General features: G+C 40.8%; 1 protein-coding gene across 1 annotated transcript in view; it reads right to left on the reverse strand.

Moving 5' to 3' along the window:
* LOC115022415 (unconventional myosin-VIIb-like) overlaps positions 1-22,556 on the reverse strand; it is a 24,526-nt gene extending 1,970 nt beyond the window's left edge. The window contains 47 exon segments of the mRNA XM_029453395.1: positions 38-223; positions 325-431; positions 510-597; positions 1,476-1,589; positions 1,854-1,959; positions 2,433-2,588; positions 2,696-2,849; positions 3,279-3,421; positions 3,577-3,686; positions 4,512-4,693; positions 4,795-4,960; positions 5,087-5,214; positions 5,376-5,493; positions 5,654-5,821; positions 6,375-6,602; positions 7,377-7,550; positions 7,718-7,837; positions 9,145-9,271; positions 9,446-9,526; positions 9,528-9,571; positions 9,667-9,735; positions 10,114-10,269; positions 10,373-10,633; positions 10,739-10,924; positions 11,050-11,166; positions 11,692-11,793; positions 11,917-12,001; positions 12,151-12,245; positions 12,373-12,465; positions 12,665-12,823; positions 14,203-14,343; positions 14,864-15,030; positions 15,119-15,254; positions 15,389-15,599; positions 15,684-15,826; positions 17,576-17,695; positions 17,788-17,864; positions 18,244-18,397; positions 18,505-18,618; positions 19,432-19,574; positions 19,721-19,848; positions 19,958-20,073; positions 20,183-20,251; positions 21,322-21,474; positions 21,602-21,740; positions 22,213-22,352; positions 22,506-22,556. Of these exon segments, the coding sequence (XP_029309255.1) occupies positions 38-223; positions 325-431; positions 510-597; positions 1,476-1,589; positions 1,854-1,959; positions 2,433-2,588; positions 2,696-2,849; positions 3,279-3,421; positions 3,577-3,686; positions 4,512-4,693; positions 4,795-4,960; positions 5,087-5,214; positions 5,376-5,493; positions 5,654-5,821; positions 6,375-6,602; positions 7,377-7,550; positions 7,718-7,837; positions 9,145-9,271; positions 9,446-9,526; positions 9,528-9,571; positions 9,667-9,735; positions 10,114-10,269; positions 10,373-10,633; positions 10,739-10,924; positions 11,050-11,166; positions 11,692-11,793; positions 11,917-12,001; positions 12,151-12,245; positions 12,373-12,465; positions 12,665-12,823; positions 14,203-14,343; positions 14,864-15,030; positions 15,119-15,254; positions 15,389-15,599; positions 15,684-15,826; positions 17,576-17,695; positions 17,788-17,864; positions 18,244-18,397; positions 18,505-18,618; positions 19,432-19,574; positions 19,721-19,848; positions 19,958-20,073; positions 20,183-20,251; positions 21,322-21,474; positions 21,602-21,740; positions 22,213-22,352; positions 22,506-22,556 (6,225 nt within the window).
* Positions 22,557-22,909: the final 353 nt, after the last annotated feature.

The raw sequence follows: 22,909 nt of genomic DNA on the forward strand, positions 1-22,909 counted from the left end.
AAATGTCTGCCCTGCTTCTGATCCTTCCTTCCTTTACCTTCTTCCATTCTTCAGGGGACATGCTTTTTATCTGGTCAGCAGGAACCAGCTCCCTCAGCATTTTGGGGATCATGACAAACTGCGACCTGTCTGAATCTACTTTCTCTCTGAAGAGCAGCCCGCCCAGGTTGGTCATGTCCTCTTTGGTGCACTTGTGGTATCCACGCAGGTATCTGGGCAGCTCCTACACAGAGGCACAAAAGAGGTCATGTGTCGTGAGAATTCTGCGTGTTGAGAAAGAGTGAAAGCCAGCAGCAGAATGAAGAGTGTGTTTTGGTTGAATACCTGTGGGAAATGGAAAGTGAGGTCTGCAACCAGGTCTTTCCCCGGGCTCACGTTGAACCAGAGCTTCCTCTTGAAGATCACCAGGTAGGGCGCACTGGTCTGGTTGCCTGGCAAACAAAACCTCAATTATAAATATGGAGAATCACTGACAAAAAAAACCTAAAGGCGTCAGTAGGAAGCATTACCTTCTTTCATTTTTTTCCCTTTCTTAGGAGGCTCTGAAGTCTGCCTTACACTGTCAAATAAATAATTCTGCGCCTCCAAACTTATGACCTAAGAATTAAAAACAGAACAACATCAGTTTGTTAAACAGAGTAGAAGCAGGGTCAGTAGTTGTGAAGACTTTAAATGCACCAGTGAAGAAGAGATTAAACTGTATGACCTCATTGTCTCAATGTTTTCACATCAAAATGAGTCAAATCATTAATGCAGACCAAACCACAAAATGTCCACTTAAGCCATATGGAAATCCATAAATGAACTCTTCAACTTTTCTTTGTCCCATTACAATGTAATGAAGGTCTAATACAATAGGGCTGTACTGAATGCCCTTTTTTCTTTTAGATAGAGGGTTTTGAATGAAATTTTAAATATGACGTCACCACCATACAAATGAAAAAAAGATCCTAGAACAAAATCCTCAATTTGAATAAAGTGATTTATCAGATGAAATGATTTCGTCTTGTTTTCATTAAATCAACTTTCTTTAATAATGAATATAACTTGTCAGTGCGTGCCTCTGGAGAGCAAACCACAGTTGCTTTTTGACCGCAGTGAAAATGTAGTTTTTGAAAGGCTAAATACCAACAAATATGGATTGAGGCAGAATATTTCATTAGAGAAAAAAATATTACATCTATGTCTTTTCAATAAATGTGGACTTTTTTAACTTTACAACTCTCTGTAGTTATTGGAAATGTTTGAATCACACAAGTTGGAAAAACAATCCTACGCAGCCACCACTGAAATCTAATTCTACTAATATATTATTCATTATTATAAATGAGTAGAGCCTCATCTTTATCTGCAACTGTGCAGAAATACCAGCTTTAGAACGAACAGACATGAAAAAGAAGCTTCTCAGTTCTTCGGTAGAGCTCTACTAAAACAAAGTATCAATCAACAAAGAAGCTAATATTAACCAACCCCACCTTGTTTGTAGTTTTCAGGCTCAGGCCATATCCTTCAGCTGAGCTCAGTTTGAGATGAGAGGCAATGGTGCAGCAAAGGTCTTCGATTGTGGTCGTCGATTTCACCTCAAATATCTGCACAACAGTGAAAAGAGTGAGCATAGAAACGTTTGCTGATACATAAATGGACTGTGTAATGTTATGTACTTCATTTGGCAGTCATTTTAGAACCACATGTTAAAACACATGTAGGGAAAAGTTGTTTGGTCTTGTGTTTCCTTGAAGGACGGATACCAATAATAATATAATAATATTAAACAGAAATAAAGGTTGGTTCAAAGGTCCTTCCATATGTAAACAGAAAGATGTTAGTTAATGTGACAATCAGCTGTGTCTTACGTCACTGGTGTCATTTGGGAAGTGGACATTATGGAAGATCTGCATGCTGTTCTGTTGGATGGCGTCCACTTCTACCTGATGGGGAGGAAGCTTCCTGGGCTCCTTACTGCGGGTACAAAGCACTCGGATGAATACATTTTACACACACACACACACACACACACACACACACACACACACACACACACACACACACACACACACACACACACACACACACAACTTTTGCATTTTACAGTAGAACCTGTGCTTTGTTGTGCTTGTGGTCGGTGTGGAGTAACTAGTTACATGGAACAGCTTTACGTAATTAAATTAAAAAATCAATGTAATTGTAATCCGTTACTGAGATAAAATATGCAATTGAATTATTACCGTTACTAATCAAAATGTTGGTGATGACAAAGGGGTTTAACCGAGTATATTACTTTTATAAGCTTATATGTAGAACATCACATTGATTCTGTTCCTTTGCATCGTTTCTATAAACTACTAGTAACCAACCCTTTGTTCAGCCCGGCTCCGTCATCTTGTTACATGTGATCTATTGTTTCTCATTTCTGTTTCTAACTCCAGCCTGACCTGCGCATCCTATGCAGCCTCTGCAGGCAGCCGGGAGACAGCAGGTCTCTGCGCCGGGACTCCAGGAAGTGCTGAGTGTGTCCCATCAAATTATGACTGGGTGAGAACAAGCCTGAACACAGCCACATGAGCTGCCACCCACGCTCCATACTCAACCTGAGAGTGAGAGAGAGCAAGGAAAAGGGGTCACAGAGGATTGGATCTGCTGGCTCTTGATATACAGAAGTACACAGAACATACAGAAGTACACACTGAGGCAGCACCTGTTGTTGTTGTTGGTCATCTGTCTCATAATCTGGCAGTAGATCTCGTCCTGCAGAACTTCGTGCTGTGTGGCTGGACCGAAGATCTGGTCAGTCAGCTCTATAGGAGTGCGAGCATGTTTGATGGGGTAGTCGCCCATGTACTTCAGGATAGGTAGCAGCCAAGGTTAAGGATTCACACGGACAGTAATGACACTAGACTAGGGTGTGTATAACATTATACAGTCCTTTTAAGTGTTCAGGACAGAGCGGCTCTTTCCTCCTTCCTTATAATGTGTTATAATCAGCTTGCAGCACTGTATAATTATGCATGTAAAATAGAAATTGTTTCAGGTAATATGTATAATATGACATTACATACGTGAAATGTAAATGTAAATAATTCAGCATTAAAGCAAACAGTGGCTGCTTAGAGTAAGTAAGTAAGTAAGTATACTACTCACATTATAATGAATTCTAGCAGTGATCATAATGCATCTCCTGAACCAGGTTTAACGCAGTAAAGTATCTCAACATTCTCTAATGTTACAGCTGTTACTGAAACCGTCCACCTTGCTCTCATCTCCATTAGTTTCAAGGATATCAGTGAAGGCAATGCAGGCCAGGTTGCTGAGGTCAGAGTCGCCGACCAGACTTTTCATCAGCGGCTGTTTGAGAGGTTCCTTGGAACAAGCCCACAGCTTCTCCCTGCCGACCCCTTTGGACGCACCGAGCCGACCCGCGGGCCTGCGACCGGGAGGAAACAGTGTGAGCACATCAGTGAAGAAGCCCTGAAAGCTTCTTTCATGTAAAAGTTTTCAATTGTGATGATGATGTCTGACTTATGGTTAGATGAATATGCCATATTTGATAAATAAATATAAAGGAACTCATATCAATACCTGAAGTTATCGACTGCAAACTCTTTTATAGAGACAGGAGCCACCGTTTCGGTTCTTGGTGTGGCGCTTTGTGCTGCTAAAGGTTTCCTCCGATTAGGAGTGAGAAGCTCCTGAGGGGTCAGAAGCAGTTCATCAGTTTCACCACTAACTTTATTAACGTCTACATGTTAATAAAGTAAATTCCTTGCTGATGCAGAGTGCTGATTGTTATATTGTATAAATACTAACGACAACTGTAGGGGAAAACACTTGTGCCAACCAGCCCCATCACAGGGTTGGTTGGCACATGTTTTGAGGTTGGTTAGGACAATTTTATCCTATATCCTATAGTTACAAAACGTTAAGCAACCAATACAAATATGTGAAACTTTAATTCAAACAAGAACCAGAAAACCTAAACTGTTAATAGAATATCTGCTCATTTTTAGAACCAAAAAACATTTTAAAGCAGTTCATCAGTAGGAATTTTGCCATTGACCATTCAAACTAATAATTAACTAACGATATAAACTTAACAAATTATACATTAACAGTTAACAGTACATGTGCTGACCAATCCCGCTCACATTGGGGATATTATAAAATCTTAACGTTAATCTTACCAAAAGAGTTTCCGATGTTTTAACACAGCCGATGAGTGCACGTCAAGAAATCCAACATTTTGATGTTATTTTGATGATTAATCTATATTTGTTTCTGTGACCTTCAAAGTACCAGAAAACAGCTTTGTGCCAACCAACCCTGGTCTCCCCTATTTAATGACTATATTTATATATGACTCACATATCGACTACCTTTCCTATTTTTATACACTGGTTTAAATGTATTTATTCAATTCACTCTCTTCTGATATCCTTTTTTGTATAGATTTTATGTTTAAGTTGAATTCTGCTAATATATGTTCATTTTGCAATAAAAACAACTAAAAGGTTTACCAGCATATCGTCAGAGGGCTTCTCTAGAGTCGGCAGAAATTGCACTGTATCCTTATAGACGGCACCGCGGACACTGGTCCGCTGGTTGGTTGCTTTGAACCAGTTTTTATCAGGAGAACGTTCTTCATCTTTCTCTGCCATCAGCAGGTCCCATTGTTTACAAACCAGGAAACTGGGGTCCTCTGCAGAGGGAGAGAAACGGAGAGGCATGAGTGGGATAAAATAGACTTCCTAAGTGTGTTTGATCCTACTATCCTATACATTACAAGCTCTAGACTCTTACCTGGTTTGTTGGCATCCTGCCTAGCCAGTGCATACACAGAGCGCTGTATCAAGCCTTCCAGGTTTCTTTCTATAAGTGCGAACATGTCCGCAGCTTCCCCAGACTTCAGGATAAACTCTCCTCTGACTGTGACCAAACTCACTGACTGAACACTGAGATGGCTGTCATTGGACAGGTTAGAAACATCAGCATTTTATTTGTTTGATACTTCTCAAATCTTAATTCAAATGTTTTGCAAGGGAGTAAATTAAAACAAGAACAATTAGTTTAGAAGAACAAAAAGTTATCCATACCTGATCATGCGTACTTTCTTTACCTCTATGTAAGGAAGCTCAAGGAGTCTCTTGTCTGATCCATCCATGAAGAAGATGCCATTCCAGTTTACAGCCACAACAAACATGCTTTTGGGCAAAGGAGGCCCTGTGGACAGATATAGGAAGGCAAATGTTTCAGAAGCAATTTGCAATTGGTAATCAAAGTTCAGTGGGGATTAATGTTTTTGTCCAGTTTGTTAGTGAATTGAGTTTAGTCCTGAAACGATTCATTGTTTAATGGATTTAACAAGCTGTTTGTTTACTGACCTGACATCATTGTAGCTTCAAAAAACTTGGAGAAGTGCAGGGGCCATGCGTGCTGAGCGTTGCGGACCAGTTCTCCTTTAACGCTGTCTTTTTTCTGCTTCCCGTTGACATAAGGACCCTGTAGGATCAGGATGTAAGGATTATCCATGTTATGAAGAAATACAAGTAAATAAATCCTCTAGTATACTACACATGGCCTATGCTAATTTGTTTCAGGCTGCAGTCGTATTCATAAAATACATACAGTAGCTTCTTTTGTTTGACTGCATGCACTATACCTGTTGGTGTGCATCGCTGATGAGCTCGATCCACTTCGTCATAGATTTGTTCTCAATAAGGGGCGTGGCGATGCACTCCTCAACCACCTGATGGACGTTGTCTCTGTTGTATGCAGCGCCAAACTGGATATAATAGTGTTTTGCTGCCAGCTGGACGTATTCATCCTCCTGAAAGATGCAGATTTTTATTGGAGTTTACACAAATTGGTTCGTTGTTTAGGAAAAGTATTGACAAAAACATCGATATCTACAATAAGACCGTCGTAGAGGATCCTAACGTTGGTCTCTTTATGATTCTTACTACCACTGGTATTTATTGTTGCTGTCTAATAAGCTATATGTTAACATTGGGACCAGGGTGAGTGTAACAAATAATACAAATTCAACATTTTCTATGCTTGCGCTTTTCTTCAAGCTTGCATTTATTGATTCATTTGGCCACATGGCAGCAGCTGAAATGATAGATAAATATTGTTATGTGTTCCTAGTGTCCCATCAAAGTCCAGATCTAATGAGCCTGCATAAGCACTGGAACTTCGCCTTATAAAAATATATGAGTAAGGAGTACTAAGGAGTATCAGTTCTTCAATATAAATGACCATCTATGATGGACAAAATCCACCGATGATCAGAAATATGTTGTCTTTTACCTTCACATCAGGAATAAGGTTATAGTAGAGCATGTAAAAGTAAACAAAGTCCTCTCACTCCCGAGCCTTACCGTCTCACTAATGTAGTCTCTTATCTTGATACCCTTGATGACCTGTCTGTAGATTAGATCCGTGCTGATTGGGTCTATTGAGGAGTCATGCCAGGGTGTAAACAGTTCCTTGCGGATGGAGAGCGTCCAGGGGGTGTCCTTCTCCTGCTTGCCCTGCCTCCTCATCTCCTGCTCGCACTGTGACACTGCATCCAACACGTGCTTCCCACTGTTGCCCAGAGACCACATCTGGAGACCAAAAAGACCAAAAATGTTTGAGTGAGTGTGGTTCCCTACAAGCTTTTGTACCAGAATTTAGCACTGATTAAACAACATTAAGAAACGGGATATACAGTATATGGGACAACCAAAGTATGTGCACATGCAAATAGAGGGGGGGAAGGTCGGCCTGTCATGATAATTATGTTACGGACTAAATGTATGAAACATGGACATGACCTCGTTCAATTTATTATTCATTTATCAGATTTATCAACTTTCATACAATATATGGACATGACCCCAATACTTTTCCATTATCGACTTATCGAATGATATATGGACACGACTCCGATAATCTTTACGTTATTAGGTTGCGTGTTTACACAAAAAAGTCAGCAACATTTTAGCCAACATGACACCGGGATTGACAGCAGAGTTTTCCCTACCATCATAAAACTTGGAAAATTGCGCGGACATTGCAGATCTTTGTTAACAGATCCCGTCCATTTTATTTACTATTCTGATAAATTTACAATATTAGTTTAATTTAATTAGGATATACACATTTTAAAAGATTTACATTCCAATCACAATGTCTGGATATTCTTAATACTTGTAAATTCATTTATCTGGTATACTTGCATTATGATGGTATATAATCATTATATTAGTAGCAAAACATGGTCTTAAAATGTCAATAATATCGTTTACCGACAATATATCATCCAACAACAATAGTTACCAGGCGTAGGAAGGTCTGAATGGATATGAAGAGACAAGAGACAAGGAAGTAAAGCGAACCTTCTCAAAGAGGCTGATGTACAGGGAGAATCCATATGTGTCCTGAAGATTAATCTTGTTAGCCACAGATTGACAGACTTCCGCAGAGGTGGAGGCAGAGTCCATGTGTACACTGATAGTGCGGCCATCCATTAGAGTCACAGACACATCTATGGGCTCCTTGGACTTGGCAGCCTATCAGTGAGTAGAAGTTGATTTAAACTCTAGAAAGCAATCCAATAATTCATGCTGCTCAAGAATATCTTGTATTTACAACAATACACCTGGCCAAGAAAACACTATGACGAGATGATGAGACTTAAGTATAATAACAAGAAAGAAATGTGACTCAGTGTTTTTACCTGTTGCTCTGTCCAACAGGGCAACTCTTTTCTCTCTCCGTTGGCTACTATACGACGCAGGCGCTCAGCACAGTATGCTCCGTAATCACTTGGCCCTTTGTTGATAAAACTCTCCAAATACTGTGGAAAAGAACAGGATGAATAAAAATATGCTGCCAAATCAAAAATGATCAACAAGGTTGACAAATGGAATAAAATGAGCATGGACTGAATTGTGGGTTTCTTGGAATCAATACTAACTTGATGAATTGAAAATGCTGTTGTAAAAGTTGTAAAAGCCAATTGAGAGTGAAGACTGACTGTATGTTCCTGGTAGTATTGACTTCATTGATTAAACCGAGCCTTTTACCCGTTACAAAGGATAGATTTTGTATCTTAAATTGTTTCCACATGAACAGAGAAACTGTCAGCAGTGTTTCTCTAAGTCAACATTTCTTTACTCTGCTTTGTCATTTGGAAATTACAAAAACATTTTTTAACATTTTAAGATAAACCCCGGCTGTATTCACAGATTTCCACATATTTTTCAATTAAAATACACGGTAGAAATGACAAGAAAATACTTGTGATTATAACAAAGTCAACTTTGACCAGACCCAGTGCATTTGACCATTGCATTAAATGTGTTTATAAAACGGACATGTCAAATCAAGCAATCTGATTGGTTCTTAGCCGTGGTATAATGAGCGTATATCACGGGTAGAATTGTAGTTACTTTTCACAACAAGTCAGTATCCCTCCGCGTCTGAGAAAAAGCTACAACCGTTACAGTTGTTAAAATGGAGCAATATTCTCGCCACGCCAAAAAGCAACAGCCTAGTACGAGTAACTTTGTGAGCCATTCTACTGATGCTGGACAGTTTTTCAGTGGGTGCACAATAAATGGCAACATACAAATTAATGTAAATAAATAGCCAAATAATCAATCAATGTTGTCTGTCTAATACGTTCGCTAGCTGTTAGTGTTGTTGCATATATGGTCATTATATCACAGTTAAGGGGGTTGTACCACGCCCCTTAACTGTGATATAATGAGCATATACCACGGCCTGTCATGGGCTATTGCTTAATTATAGTTCAGGTTGCAGAAGATGATAAGGATATACAATGAGTAAAGGTGTCCATTATTGCCATATTTACCTTAAGCTTTCTTTCAGTAACTCTTTATCTGCATTTTACGAGGCTCATCCAGGACCTTTGATCTTATCTTATCCTACTACTAAGAACATATCAACACAGCGGGCGGGCTTGAACTTCTAGGAAATGTGACTTTGTTTATCATCCTTTAACAATTATTTGTGAAAGAAATCTTTGACAGGTAATATTGAAGAGTTACCAGAGGAGGAATACGATTAAAAAACGGGGGACATTTTATACACTATAAACAGGAAGCTGCTTTATTACTGAATGACTTGCTGCAGACTGACCTTCATGAAGAGGCCCGTTGGGGGGAAGATCCCAAGACAGATGGAAAGAAGGGTCCAACCGTGCATATGGCTCTTCCTCTTCTTATTGTTCACCAGCTGCTTACAGATCTGGCAGTAAATCTCATCCCTGTACATGTAGAGAAACATGGCGGGAGCGTTTAAAACAAGACAGACACAGAGCAATAAGAACTGAACGACGAGGGAAACAAGATTCAAGAGAACCTCCAGGAGTTCTCAGGGTATATAATTATGATATTATAAGGCTGCATTGTATACAGCCTTTATATCTGCGTGTCCTTACTTTATGTCTGGTCTCGATAGAGCGTATCCGATGATGATGTTTAGTTTTTCCGTGGATGAAAGTGGTCGATCCAGTGTCGGGACCCTCTCCAATCAAAACATTCCCATCGTCATTGAAGTCCTCTGGCTGGTAAAGATGACAACAAAAGAACAATTTAGCATACGACGCACATAATGAGCAGAAATAATGATGATGAAGATCATAGCAACATTAGTGCTGACCTCCTCGGCAATAACAGAAGCTTTTCTGTTTCCAGCTCCGAACTTCTTCTTGTTCTTCCTCAGTATTATCTGTTCAGAAAACACACGACGATTAATGACTGCAGGCTGCTGCTAACCATTATTTTCACTATCGGTTAATCTACCGATTATTTTCTCTTGTTGCAAAATAGTGAAAAATGTCCATCCCAGTGTCTTAAAGTCCAAGGTGTCTTTAAATGTCTTGTTTTGTCAGTCCAAAACCAGAAGACATGCATTTAAATATGGTATAAAACAGAGAAAAGCAGGATATTTTCATTAATCGAGAGGCTGAAAACAGCATTTTGGGCCTTTTTTGCATGAATCTTTTTTTCTTTCTGTCGATCGACTAATCATTGCAGCTCTAAATGACTGATGTTTGACACTTTGTATTATACTGTAGCGGAAAATAAGCTGTTTGTAATATGTTACCTGGTCCAGTCCCACCAGGTGGCTCAGCCTCCTGCCCTGCCTGAGAGGCAGGTGACGCGAGATGGTGCTGGATTCTTGAGACAACATGTCCGCAGATTTTGGTTCTGGTATGTCCTCCATGAAACGCAGTATAATCCACCATACAGTTAGACATGCCTGGAGAAAAAAAAGGAGAGGAGAAGCTGGGAGTGAGCTTTGGCAATAGATGTAAATCTGGACAGTAAGAAAGCTTCCCTCTCTTCCCTCTCTGTCCTCTCACCAGCACGTCACCCTCGTCATCGTGGGGCAGAAGCGGCTGCTTGAGTCTCTGGTTGTGGTGTGTGTGGCCGTGGTTGCTCTGGAAGTGAAGGATGCTGAACTTGTAGAAGGAAAACTCATCGTTGCCGTCATCGAACCCGTCCTCGTCCTCGTCCTCGTCCAGGGATGGGATGGGGGTTGTTGAGATGGAGGCTGGAGCGATGATTTCCTCTGAGGTCTCGACAGAGGTTTCCTCCACCGGCTCTGGCAGGTTCCTCCTCATCTTGATAAATAGAATTAATACCAAGGGTTCAGTCGGGATTCATTATATATGGCAAAAGTCTATTACGGTCACATTACCAGGTACACAACTGACATATCAGCTAACCTCAAATTCATTTGATGCTTTCTCTTCTATATCTTCCACAGGAGGCGGGAGCTGGATATCATACGTGTCCTCCTCAGGCTCAGGCTCCTCAGCAGCTGGTCGCAACTTGGTGATAGCGTTCAGTCGCTGCTGAAGCTCCAAAGCAATCCGGTCTTGGTTCTCTTTCTCTTGGCGTAAAAGGTAGGCCTGTGAGGGGTGTTGGGTTGAGAGAGGATAGAGAAAAAGTGGGGGTGAAAATGAGTCCAAGTACAACACACTTATTTCTTGACATTTATTATGTTATTTGTAGTTTCAAGACTTTCAGCTCTTACTTCCTCCTTCATCTTTTGAGTAATTCTTCTGGCCAGGATCCCTCTTCTGTGAGCCTGCAGCAGAATGACTGCCTCTCTCTTCTGCTTACAGACCTTCCTCGCCCGGTAGCCTCGGACCTACAGTTCAGTTCAGTATCAGACATAATTAATCATCCTATTAAAATGTCTTTGTGTTGCATATGGATCTAACAAGAAGTCGTTTCTTTAAAAAGTGCATTTGAAACATCTTAACAACACATTAAAAAATGCATTTGAATAAATTACAAAATCCAAAAATAAATATATAAATATATATATATAAAATGTGTGTGTGTGTGTGTGTGTGTGTGTGTGTGTGTGTGTGTGTGTGTGTGTGTTATGATCCATTATATTAGTGTAACAGATGGGTGTTTATAGGACGATTGTGAAGTACTTTGCTAAACTATGTCTCTGTTTCTTTACTATGTCTAAAATAATTGATAGATTCATACAAATCGTGTATTTCACATTACTGTAATTATTTCCTGGAGGGTTTTTAAGCAATTTTTTTTCACATTCCCTTGCAAAATAAAAGTATTGTATCGTTTCATTTGGACATGTTCAACAAACAGAACAGAAAACTGGGACATTGAAAATTGAATAAAGCTAATCTACAGCACATGCCTGGCTCTGGATGGTGAGTGCTGCTGCTTGCTGTCTTTGGAAATGTAACCGCAGCCTCCGACTGCGGATCTTTGATGCCAGCCTCTCAAAGCCTAGCAGAAGCTGTTTGGAGCAAGAGTGAAAACAAAGGACAAGGACTTGAGATAAATTATAGCAAATGCGAAGGAGGGAGCATGATCTCAGCTGCGAGCTCTGAGTTCTACGAAAGGTTATTAAGCATCAGACCTTTCTTCGCAATTTCTCCTGTCTGTAAGCTCTCCAGTGCTTCTGCAACACCACAGCTGCCTTTCGCTTCTTCAGGAAAGACTTTCTGCAAAAAGGAAAAGTAAAAAAAAAAAAAAAGAAACACACTCCTCAATTGCACACTGTCTCTTTGTGTCTTTTTCTACGACACCCTGTTTGATCTTGCAGCACGTACATCACTACACTATAGTTCCCATCTCTATGTGAATTCTGCACCTGTCTTTGTGTACCAGCATGACCCTCTGGATCACCAGCGCTATCCTGTTGAGTTTTTCTTCCCTCAGTCGTTCCAGGACGGCGTCATGGGCATCCTGAAATAAAGTGGGGGGGGAAAAAAGACACATTTCTATGCTCTGATTTGCCCAGAAAATCCTTGCAATTAGATGCCATAATGTTCTGAGATCAAGTCATCCAAATGTCTTAAAGGTTCTTTTTCACCCTCAAGAAGATCTTGGTTCTGCCTATTTTCCACTCGTTCGCTCCTTCAATCACTGCCTTGCAGATGGCTTCACAACAGGCAGCAGCTGACTCCTGGAGAGACAATAAAGATGCTGAAGAGACACTAATGACAGCCCAAATCTCTCTCGGAGGGGGGGGGGGGTTGTAACATGGACAGTGTTATCTTGAGTGACATTTAGCTGTAACATTCTAGATTCCACGAATATGACATTGATTTTATGAAATCAACATTGTGATGTACGATCATCAACAGGACGGCATCACAACTCACAGTTTTGGGGTCACAGACGGTCGTCTTCAGGAGCACCCTGTAGCGCTGCAGGAAGTCCCCAAAGGTGTGCCGTATTGGGTATCCCAGCTTCCGGATGCGGATTGTGTCAATCATGCCGGAGTATCTCAGCTGACGAATACACAGCTCTCTGTCAAACACCTGGAGGAGAGCGCATCAAAGTGGTTGTGAATATTCTGCGTGGGCCCGAGTAGCATTTAGTTTTCTCTTCTTCCTTGACAGCAACAGCAAAATTACTTCTTCAAATCCGCTGTTCTGTCAGCGTCATTATTGTTGTTGTATTTGTTTCAGGCAAGAGAATATATATTTAGGGCTGTCGCAATATCAGATTTTCACTTTTTGTCCCTTTGTCCCTAAATTAAACTCGAAATACGAGTGCAGGGAGGTGGATAGTGAGACTGTCGCCAAAACTGCACAGAAGCGTACAAAAAGAAAGTAACAGAGATGATTTAAAAGGCCCACATGTGTACCCAATTTCAAGGTTTGAGACAAAAGAAAGAAAAATTCGTAGTCGACTAACATTCATACCATTATGACTAACCGATTAGTTGATTTGATTGACAAATCTGTAAAACCTCCTCCACAAAGAATCATGCACCACCTTAAATCTTGGGTTTAGCAGAGATAAGTTTCTTGGAGATAAGTCATTCAGCATGAAGAAAAATGACTTCTTGACTTAAGAATTCTTAGTTGACTAGGTCCTAAATGACCAATTACTCGACGTATCTACTAAGAGGGGGCAGCACTGCACATTTTCATCAACAGTTTCACTTAATATGACAAATGTCACATGGTGGCGCTGGAGGTTAAAGTCAGGGGATCATCTGGGAACCACAGATATTTGTGCAAAAAATGTTGTGCTTATCCATCAAGTAGATGTTAATATCTCACTGGATAAGTGAAAACTTTCACCTGCTAGTGGCCCAATAAGAAAACTCAGGGGATTGCCAAAGTAGTAGGGGATTCATCCTCTGGGATCATGAATCTCTGTACAAAACCCATCCAGTAGTTGTTGATATATTCCAGTTTGGAGCAAAGTGGTGGACGGACGCTGCGATCACTACAGCCATGTAGCTAACATGGCTGGAAAAGATTATGGTGAAGGAAAATAAATTGGACTAATTTAATAAGATAAGGAAACCTTCACCGTTTCTACTGTATCTTAGCAAGAATTATTTTCCAGATCATTTGCTCAATTGCTTTATGGCACAAAACAGGAAGAGGCCGTTGTTGATCCAGTACAAGGCCAGATGGTAGCGGGGCTGAAAGGCAGATCGGAAAATTAATTTGATCCTCTTCGGTTAAGCCAAACGGGGAATGAAACAAATGTAGACGGGGAGGTAGAACACAGGAAATAATAGGACTTAGGGGAAATGTTGTAATTTAGATTAACACTTGCACAAACACCACTATCGAACATAATTGCTCAACGATACGGCCATGTTTAAAAACGCTACACATAGCAACCGTTGTGTGTTACTGTGGCCATAATATGCAGCAGTTGCTGTTGTGTCATTCACCTCAGACTGCTTTTCATTGTTGGGTTTGAAGCAGCGGATGAAGAAAGGCTGGCAGGCGGACAGAGCCTTCATCAGGGAGTCCAGAGACTGACGGAACTGAGCGCTCAGCGTCGCCACTTGTTTACGGCTGTCACTCTGGGCCTGCAGGATGAGAGAAAGGAGACTGAAAACATGATGCTGCAGGAATGAGTCCTAAGACGTGGAAATGAGTCAGCATTTTTGCACTTCCGATTCCCTCGTCTCAAAGTGAACAGTTTTCTTTTTATGGGTTTTGATTAGATGCCTGAAATAAGGTCTCTGGTTAAGTCAAGCTGAAGATATTTTAACGTTTTGTTCTGCGACTTAAAAAACGTTAGTAAACACTCCACTTCTTCCTCGCCTTAAAAAAGGCGGTCAAGGAAGACCACTGGGTTTTTAAGCTAATTTTGGTTGTGACTAAATCATGGAATTACAACTTGCGATGGTAACTTCTGGGTTGTCCTGCATAATACGACACCCCTGCAGCACTCTATACAGGAGCAACTAACACACCAATGTCCCTACCAGTGCATGTCCACTGTATCCCAATGTAGAGCACAAATAAATGTCCATCAAAACAAGTAGATTATATATGTAGCAATGTGAAAGCAAATGACGTGCAGAGGAGGTTATGCTTTCATACCCGTAGAGAAGTATTAGGTGTAATGATGATCTTCTTGTTGTTACTGATCTTCACACCATTGGTTGAAAGCTCAGTCTCAAATATCTGACGAAGCTGCTTGTTGGTGGTTTTTTCAACCATCTTGATCATGTCAAAACTGACCGCATCTCTGTTCTTTTCCAGGAACCCTTAATAGAGAAAGAAGAACATTACTGATCCCCACACAGCAGGCCATTAGTCTTTAGTTGGACTTGTTGTACAATCAGCTTTTTGTACCTTTGGAGTCGTAGTGAACGCTGCCTGCAAAGTGGCAAATTCCAAAGTCTGTGTCGTGTTCACTTTTGGAGGCGATGTAGGTCTTGTTGCCACGGTGTTGCTGGTTCATCTTGTTCAGCATCGTGATGTCTGAGCCCTGTGACACACCAAACAATACTTTGACTCAAAAACAAGCGGAAATATTTGACTGAACTTAGATTTTATAGTAAACGCTTCAATAATGTTTGGAGTGTGAATTGATTAAAAAGCAATCCTGCATAGCAGCATCACCTTTGGGAAATGGCTTTCTTCATCGATGAGAGCCAGCAGGTTACAAGGTTTCACAGCCAGAACGTCCAGGATGCTCTGATTGTCACTGAATTTCATGTTATTCCACACAATGTCCTCTTTCAGGTATTCCTTCTGCTCCAGCTTGAAGATGTGGCCCACAAAGAACTGCTGCAGCTTTTCATTGGCAAAATTAATGCACAGCTGCTCGAAGCTGTAAGACGACAAGGGGACATTTATTCAGGTTGAAGTAACTGTAAAGCTGTGCGACGCTCAGCCTGAAGTAAAATGTCCTGACCTGTTTGTTTGGAAGTTCTCAAAGCCAAAGATATCGAGCAGGCCAATGGACAGGAAGGAGGATTTGGGGATTTTGGTCAACTTCTTATAGATGACACTGTTGATTTTCCCAACGATCCATATGAACAGCTTATTGTAGATTGCCTGAGAGATCGGCCACAAATTACAGTTCAATTTAATCTTCTCAGCATGAGTAATCTGTCCAACTAAACTGAGGAATATTAAAGGGATAGTTTGGGGATTTTGAAGTGGGGTTGTATGAGGCACTGTGTTTACCTGCAGTAGATGGCGCTCCAGATTTAGAGAAACAGACCAGAGTTACTGCACGGAAGCAAAGCATTGTACTACTGTGGACGGGGGCAGCAGCAAAACATATTTTAGCCACCTAAAAGAAAGGCCCACCTAAAATAATCAATATCAGTTTTAGTGTACGCTATATATAGATTATTTTCAAGGCTTTACCTTGCCGTCAGACAGCTATACAGTCTATGTTTCTGACGAGGAACTGAAGCTTTTATCTATGCTCTCGCCAAAGCCACCAGACACCAGACAACAGACACCAGACACCAGACAACAGACAACAGACACCAGACAACAGTCACCAGACACCAGACAACAGACAACAGACAACAGACACCAGACAACAGTCACCAGACACCAGACAACAGTCACCAGACACCAGACAACAGACACCAGACACCAGACACCAGATAACAGACACCAGACACCAGACAACAGACACCAGACACCAGACACCAGACAACAGACAACAGAGACCAGACACCAGACACCAGACACCAGACACCAGACACCAGACAACAGAGACCAGACACCAGACACCAGACACCAGACACCAGACACCAGACAACAGACAACAGACACCAGACAACAGTCACCAGACACCAGACAACAGACAACAGACAACAGACACCAGACAACAGTCACCAGACACCAGACAACAGTCACCAGACACCAGACAACAGACACCAGACACCAGACACCAGATAACAGACACCAGACACCAGACAACAGACACCAGACACCAGACACCAGACAACAGACAACAGAAATTTCACCTCAGAACACGGGGGTAGCTGGTCTACCTCTGAAAGTTAGTTAGTTTGTGTAATTGTGTGACTTCAAAGTCACACAATTACACAAACTAACTAACTGATCAAGGCAGCGGTAGACCATCAACTCCGGTGTTCTACGAGGTAAAATTACAGTGTTTTTCGATAGAGTCTGGTGGCGTTAGCTTAGAGCATAGATGGAGATAAAGGCTTCAGTTCCCTGTCGGAAACATAGACTGTATAGCTGTCTGACAGCAAAGTAAAGTGGTGAAAATCTTCTACATATAGCGTACACTCAAACTGAGTTTTTAGGTAGCTAAAATACATTTAGCTGCTGCCCTCGTCCACAGCAGTACATTGCTTAGCTTCCGTGCTGTAACTCTTTGTCTGTCTTTGTCTCCAAACTGTGGGCGTGCCGACTGTCAACTACTGTAGGTAATACACTGACTATGGATAAGTACCTCATACAACCCCAATTCATCACATCCGAACTATCCCTTCAAGTACTGCAGTGCATTTGAGACTGGATGGTTATTTGTTCTAATCCCTGGATCTCCCCTCTGTCAACAACTGCTGTATGTGAAACGTCTGCTTGCACCCTCCTCTTTTAAACGGTATGAATGCAGCTCAAAAAGTACTAGTAAGTCCAATTACTCAATTATTTGCTCTGCAGGCAAAGGTTAAAATCACCTCTTACTGTTTCATAATGACACTTCCTTATAACTTGCAGTACGCAACATTTATAGGGTAATATTCCTGAGTCAGGATCCAATAAGGAAGTATGCAACATTGTGATTTACAGTCAGTGGATCAGTTTTATTACCTTGACGAAGGCGTCTCTACAGTCAGACGCCTGTTCGGAGCTGAGGGGTTTGATTACCCTCTCTCTGTTGGTCATGAAGGAGCGATGGGTCAAACTCTCCGCCAGGGAAGATTTCTTCACCTGAAGAAAACCGTCAGAACCTTTTAATCATGTAATGCTGAAGAAAGATGACAACGGTCACTAAATATGAGCGTGAACATAGAAGTGCTCACCTCCAGTATTGCCGCTGCGATGCTGAAGTGTTCGGACTTGCTGACATTGCTGGTTTCCATGTTATTTTGTGTGTTGGCTGGTGGGTACACGGGATCAAATGTAACAACAACAACACAATAAATATAAGCTTATTGTGTTGCAAAGGCAGGTGAAGTCCCATCTAGTGGTAGAATATAACTTAAGTACCCTTATTGGTAAAACTTTTTATGATGCCCATGTCTATAATGCATTTTATAAATATACTTATAGTGTGTTTTAATCTGACTTTTACTTGTGGTGGAGTGTTTTTACACTGTGGTATCTCTACTGTGTGTTTATTTGCATTGAGTGTAGCATACATTAAGTTAAGATTAAAGTATAGTTTTATCAACATTTATTTTTTCCTGTAACCAAAAATATAGTCAGCATTAAATTATAGCAAAAGAAATGCAATAATCTAAAATGCCTACACTCACCCTGGAAGCAGACGTTTCCCAGGTGTAATATGGCTGCCAGCAGCTTGAGGATTTCTTGACACTGGCTTTCTGAGAAGGTCAGGATTTTCATCGCAGAGCGAATACGCGTGTAGTCTTTAGCATCATCTCTGCCTTCACACGAAAAACAGCCGCCCTGCAGCGCACGAGAGGGGAGCTTTAGATTATTCCTTGCAGGGAGACGATATGTCATATGTTTAGGTTAAGATTGCAAAAATGAGCTGCGGACAGCCGCTGTAATACCTTAGAAAGGAATTTGTACTCCATAGCATCTCCAAGGTTCAAGGCTTTCTTCTCCTCTGCCGTGGCTCCTGCCAGCATGCAGTAAAACACGTGGTAGTTTCTCTCCTCCAGGGCCTGCGGTTAATGTGGAGAAATAATATACTTTTATTGCTACTAAAAGATAAATGGTAACACTTTCCATATCTTTAATGCATCATAAAGATACTTATAATGCATTATAATCTGCTCATAGCACTGCATAATTTTAGTTATAAGCACTCATGAATATTCATATTGCTTTATAACAATACTGATAACATTTTATAAGGACTTATAAGTACCATAATAATTTTTATTATATTTTATATATTTTTTTTTTATATTACTCACTCTTATAAAGCACCCAATGACCACTTATACGATCATTTATAATCACATTATAATAAAAAGATTACAATGTTTTACAACTATGGTAATTATATTATACTATGATCCTTGTAAAGAAATGTAAGTTACAAGCAATTATGAAGTATTATAATACTAAAATGCTTTATAATGTGTTATGATTAGTGTTTTAGAGCATTATGAATATTTATGAGTGCTTATAACTATGATAATACGGTGCTATAAGCAGATTATAATGTTTATAATATAAAGTATATATGTTTATAATGCGTTACAGACATAGAAAGTGTTACCAGATAAACTAAAGGTCTTTTTGTGGGTGTAAATGAACTGCTAATGTTTTACATGGCTTCATGAATGTTTACTGAGGCAGAGAGATGTCACGCAACATGAAATTATCTACTTTCTCCGCAGGCCACTGAGAGTCCGTGGCCCATGATAACAGCATGTTTATCTATCCAGCCCTGCTTTTATTGGTCGACGCCATAAATCTGCCCCTGGATATGATAAGAAGAACTAGGTGTTTGGACTGAGCTAACTCACCTGATGGCACACACGAGACTTCTCCAGAAGATACTGCTCCACACGAGCGCCTTCGATCACTCCGTCCTTATTGAAGAAGATCTCCAAATATTTCCCAAAGCGACTGGAGTTGTCGTTCCGGATTGTTTTGGCATTTCCAAACGCTGTATGGGACAAAATAAGGACGTTTGAGCACTGTCTGTTTTTTCTTCACTATTTCTGTCTATGCGTGTCTCAACAGGCAGTTGTTACTCGTTTTTTGAGTACGACTGCATGTCTTGGTGTCAGTGAAGTTGTGCGGATGAAGTACCTTCTAGTATTGGGTTGGACTCCAGGATCTGCTGCTCAATCTTCTGCTCTGAGAGTTCACCACTGATTGCTGCCAAGTACTGCAGGATCAGCTTAGTGCTCTCTGTCTTCCCCGCTCCTGATTCCCCACTGAGGAAAAGAAAGAAGTGATGGAGTAGTTCAGATCAAAAGGTAGTTTCAGACAACACTTATTCTATTGAAGGCTGCCTCAGTTAACAGGTGAGGGATTCATCCTGACCTGATGATGCAGCACTGGTTCCTGAGATGGCGTCTCATGTTACAGTAGCAGGATTCAGCGATGGCGAAGATGTGCGGAGGGAGTTCCCCCAGCTTTCGACCGTGGTACAACTCCACCTGAAGGACAACAGGAAACACACATGAAAACAGATTTAAAGTTAAATAATAAAAGGAAAATGATCTGCAACCGTAGTACTTCTATGATGCATGCTAACACCAGCCTCACCTGGTCAACTGAATATAAAGGGAAGTTCTTGTAGGGGTTCACTGCCACCAGCACAGCGCCTGTGTATGTCTGCAAACAGAAGAAACAAAGGCTGCGTAAGACATTTAGGAAATATGACAATGTATTTTGTTTTTACACATTTAAGAGTAGGCTAAAGACTTTCCTTTTTGATAAAGCTTATAGTTAGGGCTGGCTCAGGTTTGCCCTGGATCAGCCCCTAGTTATGCTGCTATAGGCTTAGACTGCCGGGGGACACCTCCCTGCTCTCTTCCTTCTCTTCCTCTCTCCTCCCCTCCCTCTCTTCTTCTCCCTCTCTATCTGTATGCATTTATGTAAATGTATGTTACTAACTCATCATCCGGGGTATCATCCCGGAGTTTCTGTGTCTTATGTGGTAGGTTGCCACTGATAAAGTTTACGTCAGGATCAGGAATCGTGGCTGCGCCTGCTGCCCTGGTCCTGTTGGACACCGGGAAGCCTTATTGACATTTTCCTGGATTCATCCATACTTTCTCTTTTTCAACACAACATCATTTTCTGTCAAATGTTGTATTTGTACTATGTTGTTTATCCTGTACACACGACATCTATTGCACGTCTGTCCGTCCTGGGAGAGGGATCCCTCCTCAGTTGCTCTCCTTGAGGTTTCTTTTAGGAAGTTTTTCCTTGTGCGATGCGAGGGTCTAAGGACAGAGGGTGTTGTAACCTGTACAGTCTGTAAAGCACACTGAGACAAATGTATCATTTGTGATATTGGGCTATACAAATAAATTTGATTTGATTTGATTTTTATTTACCCAGGTTGCTGCCATCCCAATACAATGAAATGTCCAGAAATGTTTTGGTGCACTGATGCCATCAGAGAGGAATGGTTGTTTCATTTTAATGCTTATACGTTGGCTACCTTTGTTTCTAAGGCTGGGAAAAAACCAGGAGGGTTGATATGTTTAGAGTTATTTGTACTTTCCTACTCTGGTTTCTGGTCTCTTTTTCTAAATAACCGTGACTTTTATTATTTGTACATGACACAATAATAAAAGTCGAATCGAATCAGTCAAACAATTTGGTGAATGGAATTCTGTTTGAGATGCTCAAAGCATTTAAAAATGATGGATTCGTCAGCAACATGTCAACCTTACGTATATTTTGCCTCGTTTGTGTCGGAGCAGCAGGTTCCTGAGGAGGCCGGCCTCGGTCATGTCTCCCAGTTTGATCATGTCATCCACACCCTCCACTGATGTCGGGTGCATGATCCTGAGGGAGGCTTCCTGCTCCTGGGACAGACTCTTCTCCTGGGAGTGGTCAAAGTAAGAAATAAAAAAAACTCTTTTAAGGTGGATCCCTAGGCTGTAAATGTTTTTTATGATGCTTGAACATATGAATTTAGCTGTTTATCTAAGCCGGCGAGGGGATGTTTACCTTTCCTTCATCGTCCACCAGTAACCTCTGACCAGATGGTGTTACTTTGACCCTTGCTCCGATGGGAACCCCAATGTTCGAGTCCACCCACACCCACTCCCCCTGGAAATAGAGCACAATAGATATGTTAATGCATCCACTGTCATAGTTTTGTGTTTTTTAAGAAATACTTCACCCACACAATAATCATTTAAATATCAATTACTCACCCACTGTTACCTTCAATTCTTGAAGAAAACGTTGTATTAGTTGTAAATGTATGCATTTGCAGTAAATGTATGTAATAAATGTATTTGTGTGTGTTTTGGAAGTATTGAGCATGACTGTATAAATGAGACTTGGATTATACTGCACCAGTTGTGTGAGAGTTTGATGTTTTGATCTAGTTGTGCTGTTTTTACACACGGCTCCCATTTACTTCAATTCATCAAGACTTTTCTCAGTTTTGTGATTCTTCTTACACCGTGGAGGCATGTGAGAAAAGTAAGTTTTCTTCAAGAAATCAAGGTAACACAGTGTGAGTATTTGATATATGATCATTATAAAGAGTAAGTATTCCTTTGATGTACTTAAGACTACATCATTTATGATGGGGCTAGTTATCAGTGCACAGTTTCTCCTTGACTGTGGGGAATTGTGACGCTGCGTCCAGGAACAACTGTGTTTCCTGGTAAACAGTTTTCTTATCAATAAAATCCAGTTTTTCAGCCTTACCTTTCTCAGCATCACCAATTCGCAGCGTTCCTACTCCCTACACAAAGAAATCCACATGGTGAGTTGCAGTTTCAAAGAAAAGGCAAAAGTGACTCCTTTAATTGATGTTCAGCGACACTTTTGGCTCATCATGATTTACAAACGGCATAAACACAATCACAAGAATAACAAAGCACTTAATGTGACTTACGCTAAAGTATGAAGTGGTCTTCCTAACAGTCCTTTTATCAGCGATCTTCATTAATTCCCACTCTTCCAGCCTGCTGTAGAGCTGCCGTTTGTCCCGACGCCCTCTTGACTATGTCTCAGTATGAAGCAGGAAACGCAGCTCTCCTTCGACTGACAGATTTATTTTATGGCACTTTGACTTTGTACCTCCTGTGACTGAAAGGAAGAAGAGAAACCGATCCTACGCAGAGATTCATATCTGTCTTGTCAACCCCCAGCCGCCCATTTATGTATTTATTTTCTGATGGGAAATCTGCAATACAATCGTCTAAAGCAGTCTGATCTGATGTATAAAGAATAATTACTTTATCAAGTGGCAGTGATTGCGAGTTATTGTATATGGCTTTTGATTTTCTTTTTCTTATG

This window comes from Cottoperca gobio, chromosome 17 (assembly GCF_900634415.1).
Source record: "Cottoperca gobio chromosome 17, fCotGob3.1, whole genome shotgun sequence".
Classification (NCBI taxonomy): domain Eukaryota; kingdom Metazoa; phylum Chordata; class Actinopteri; order Perciformes; family Bovichtidae; genus Cottoperca; species Cottoperca gobio.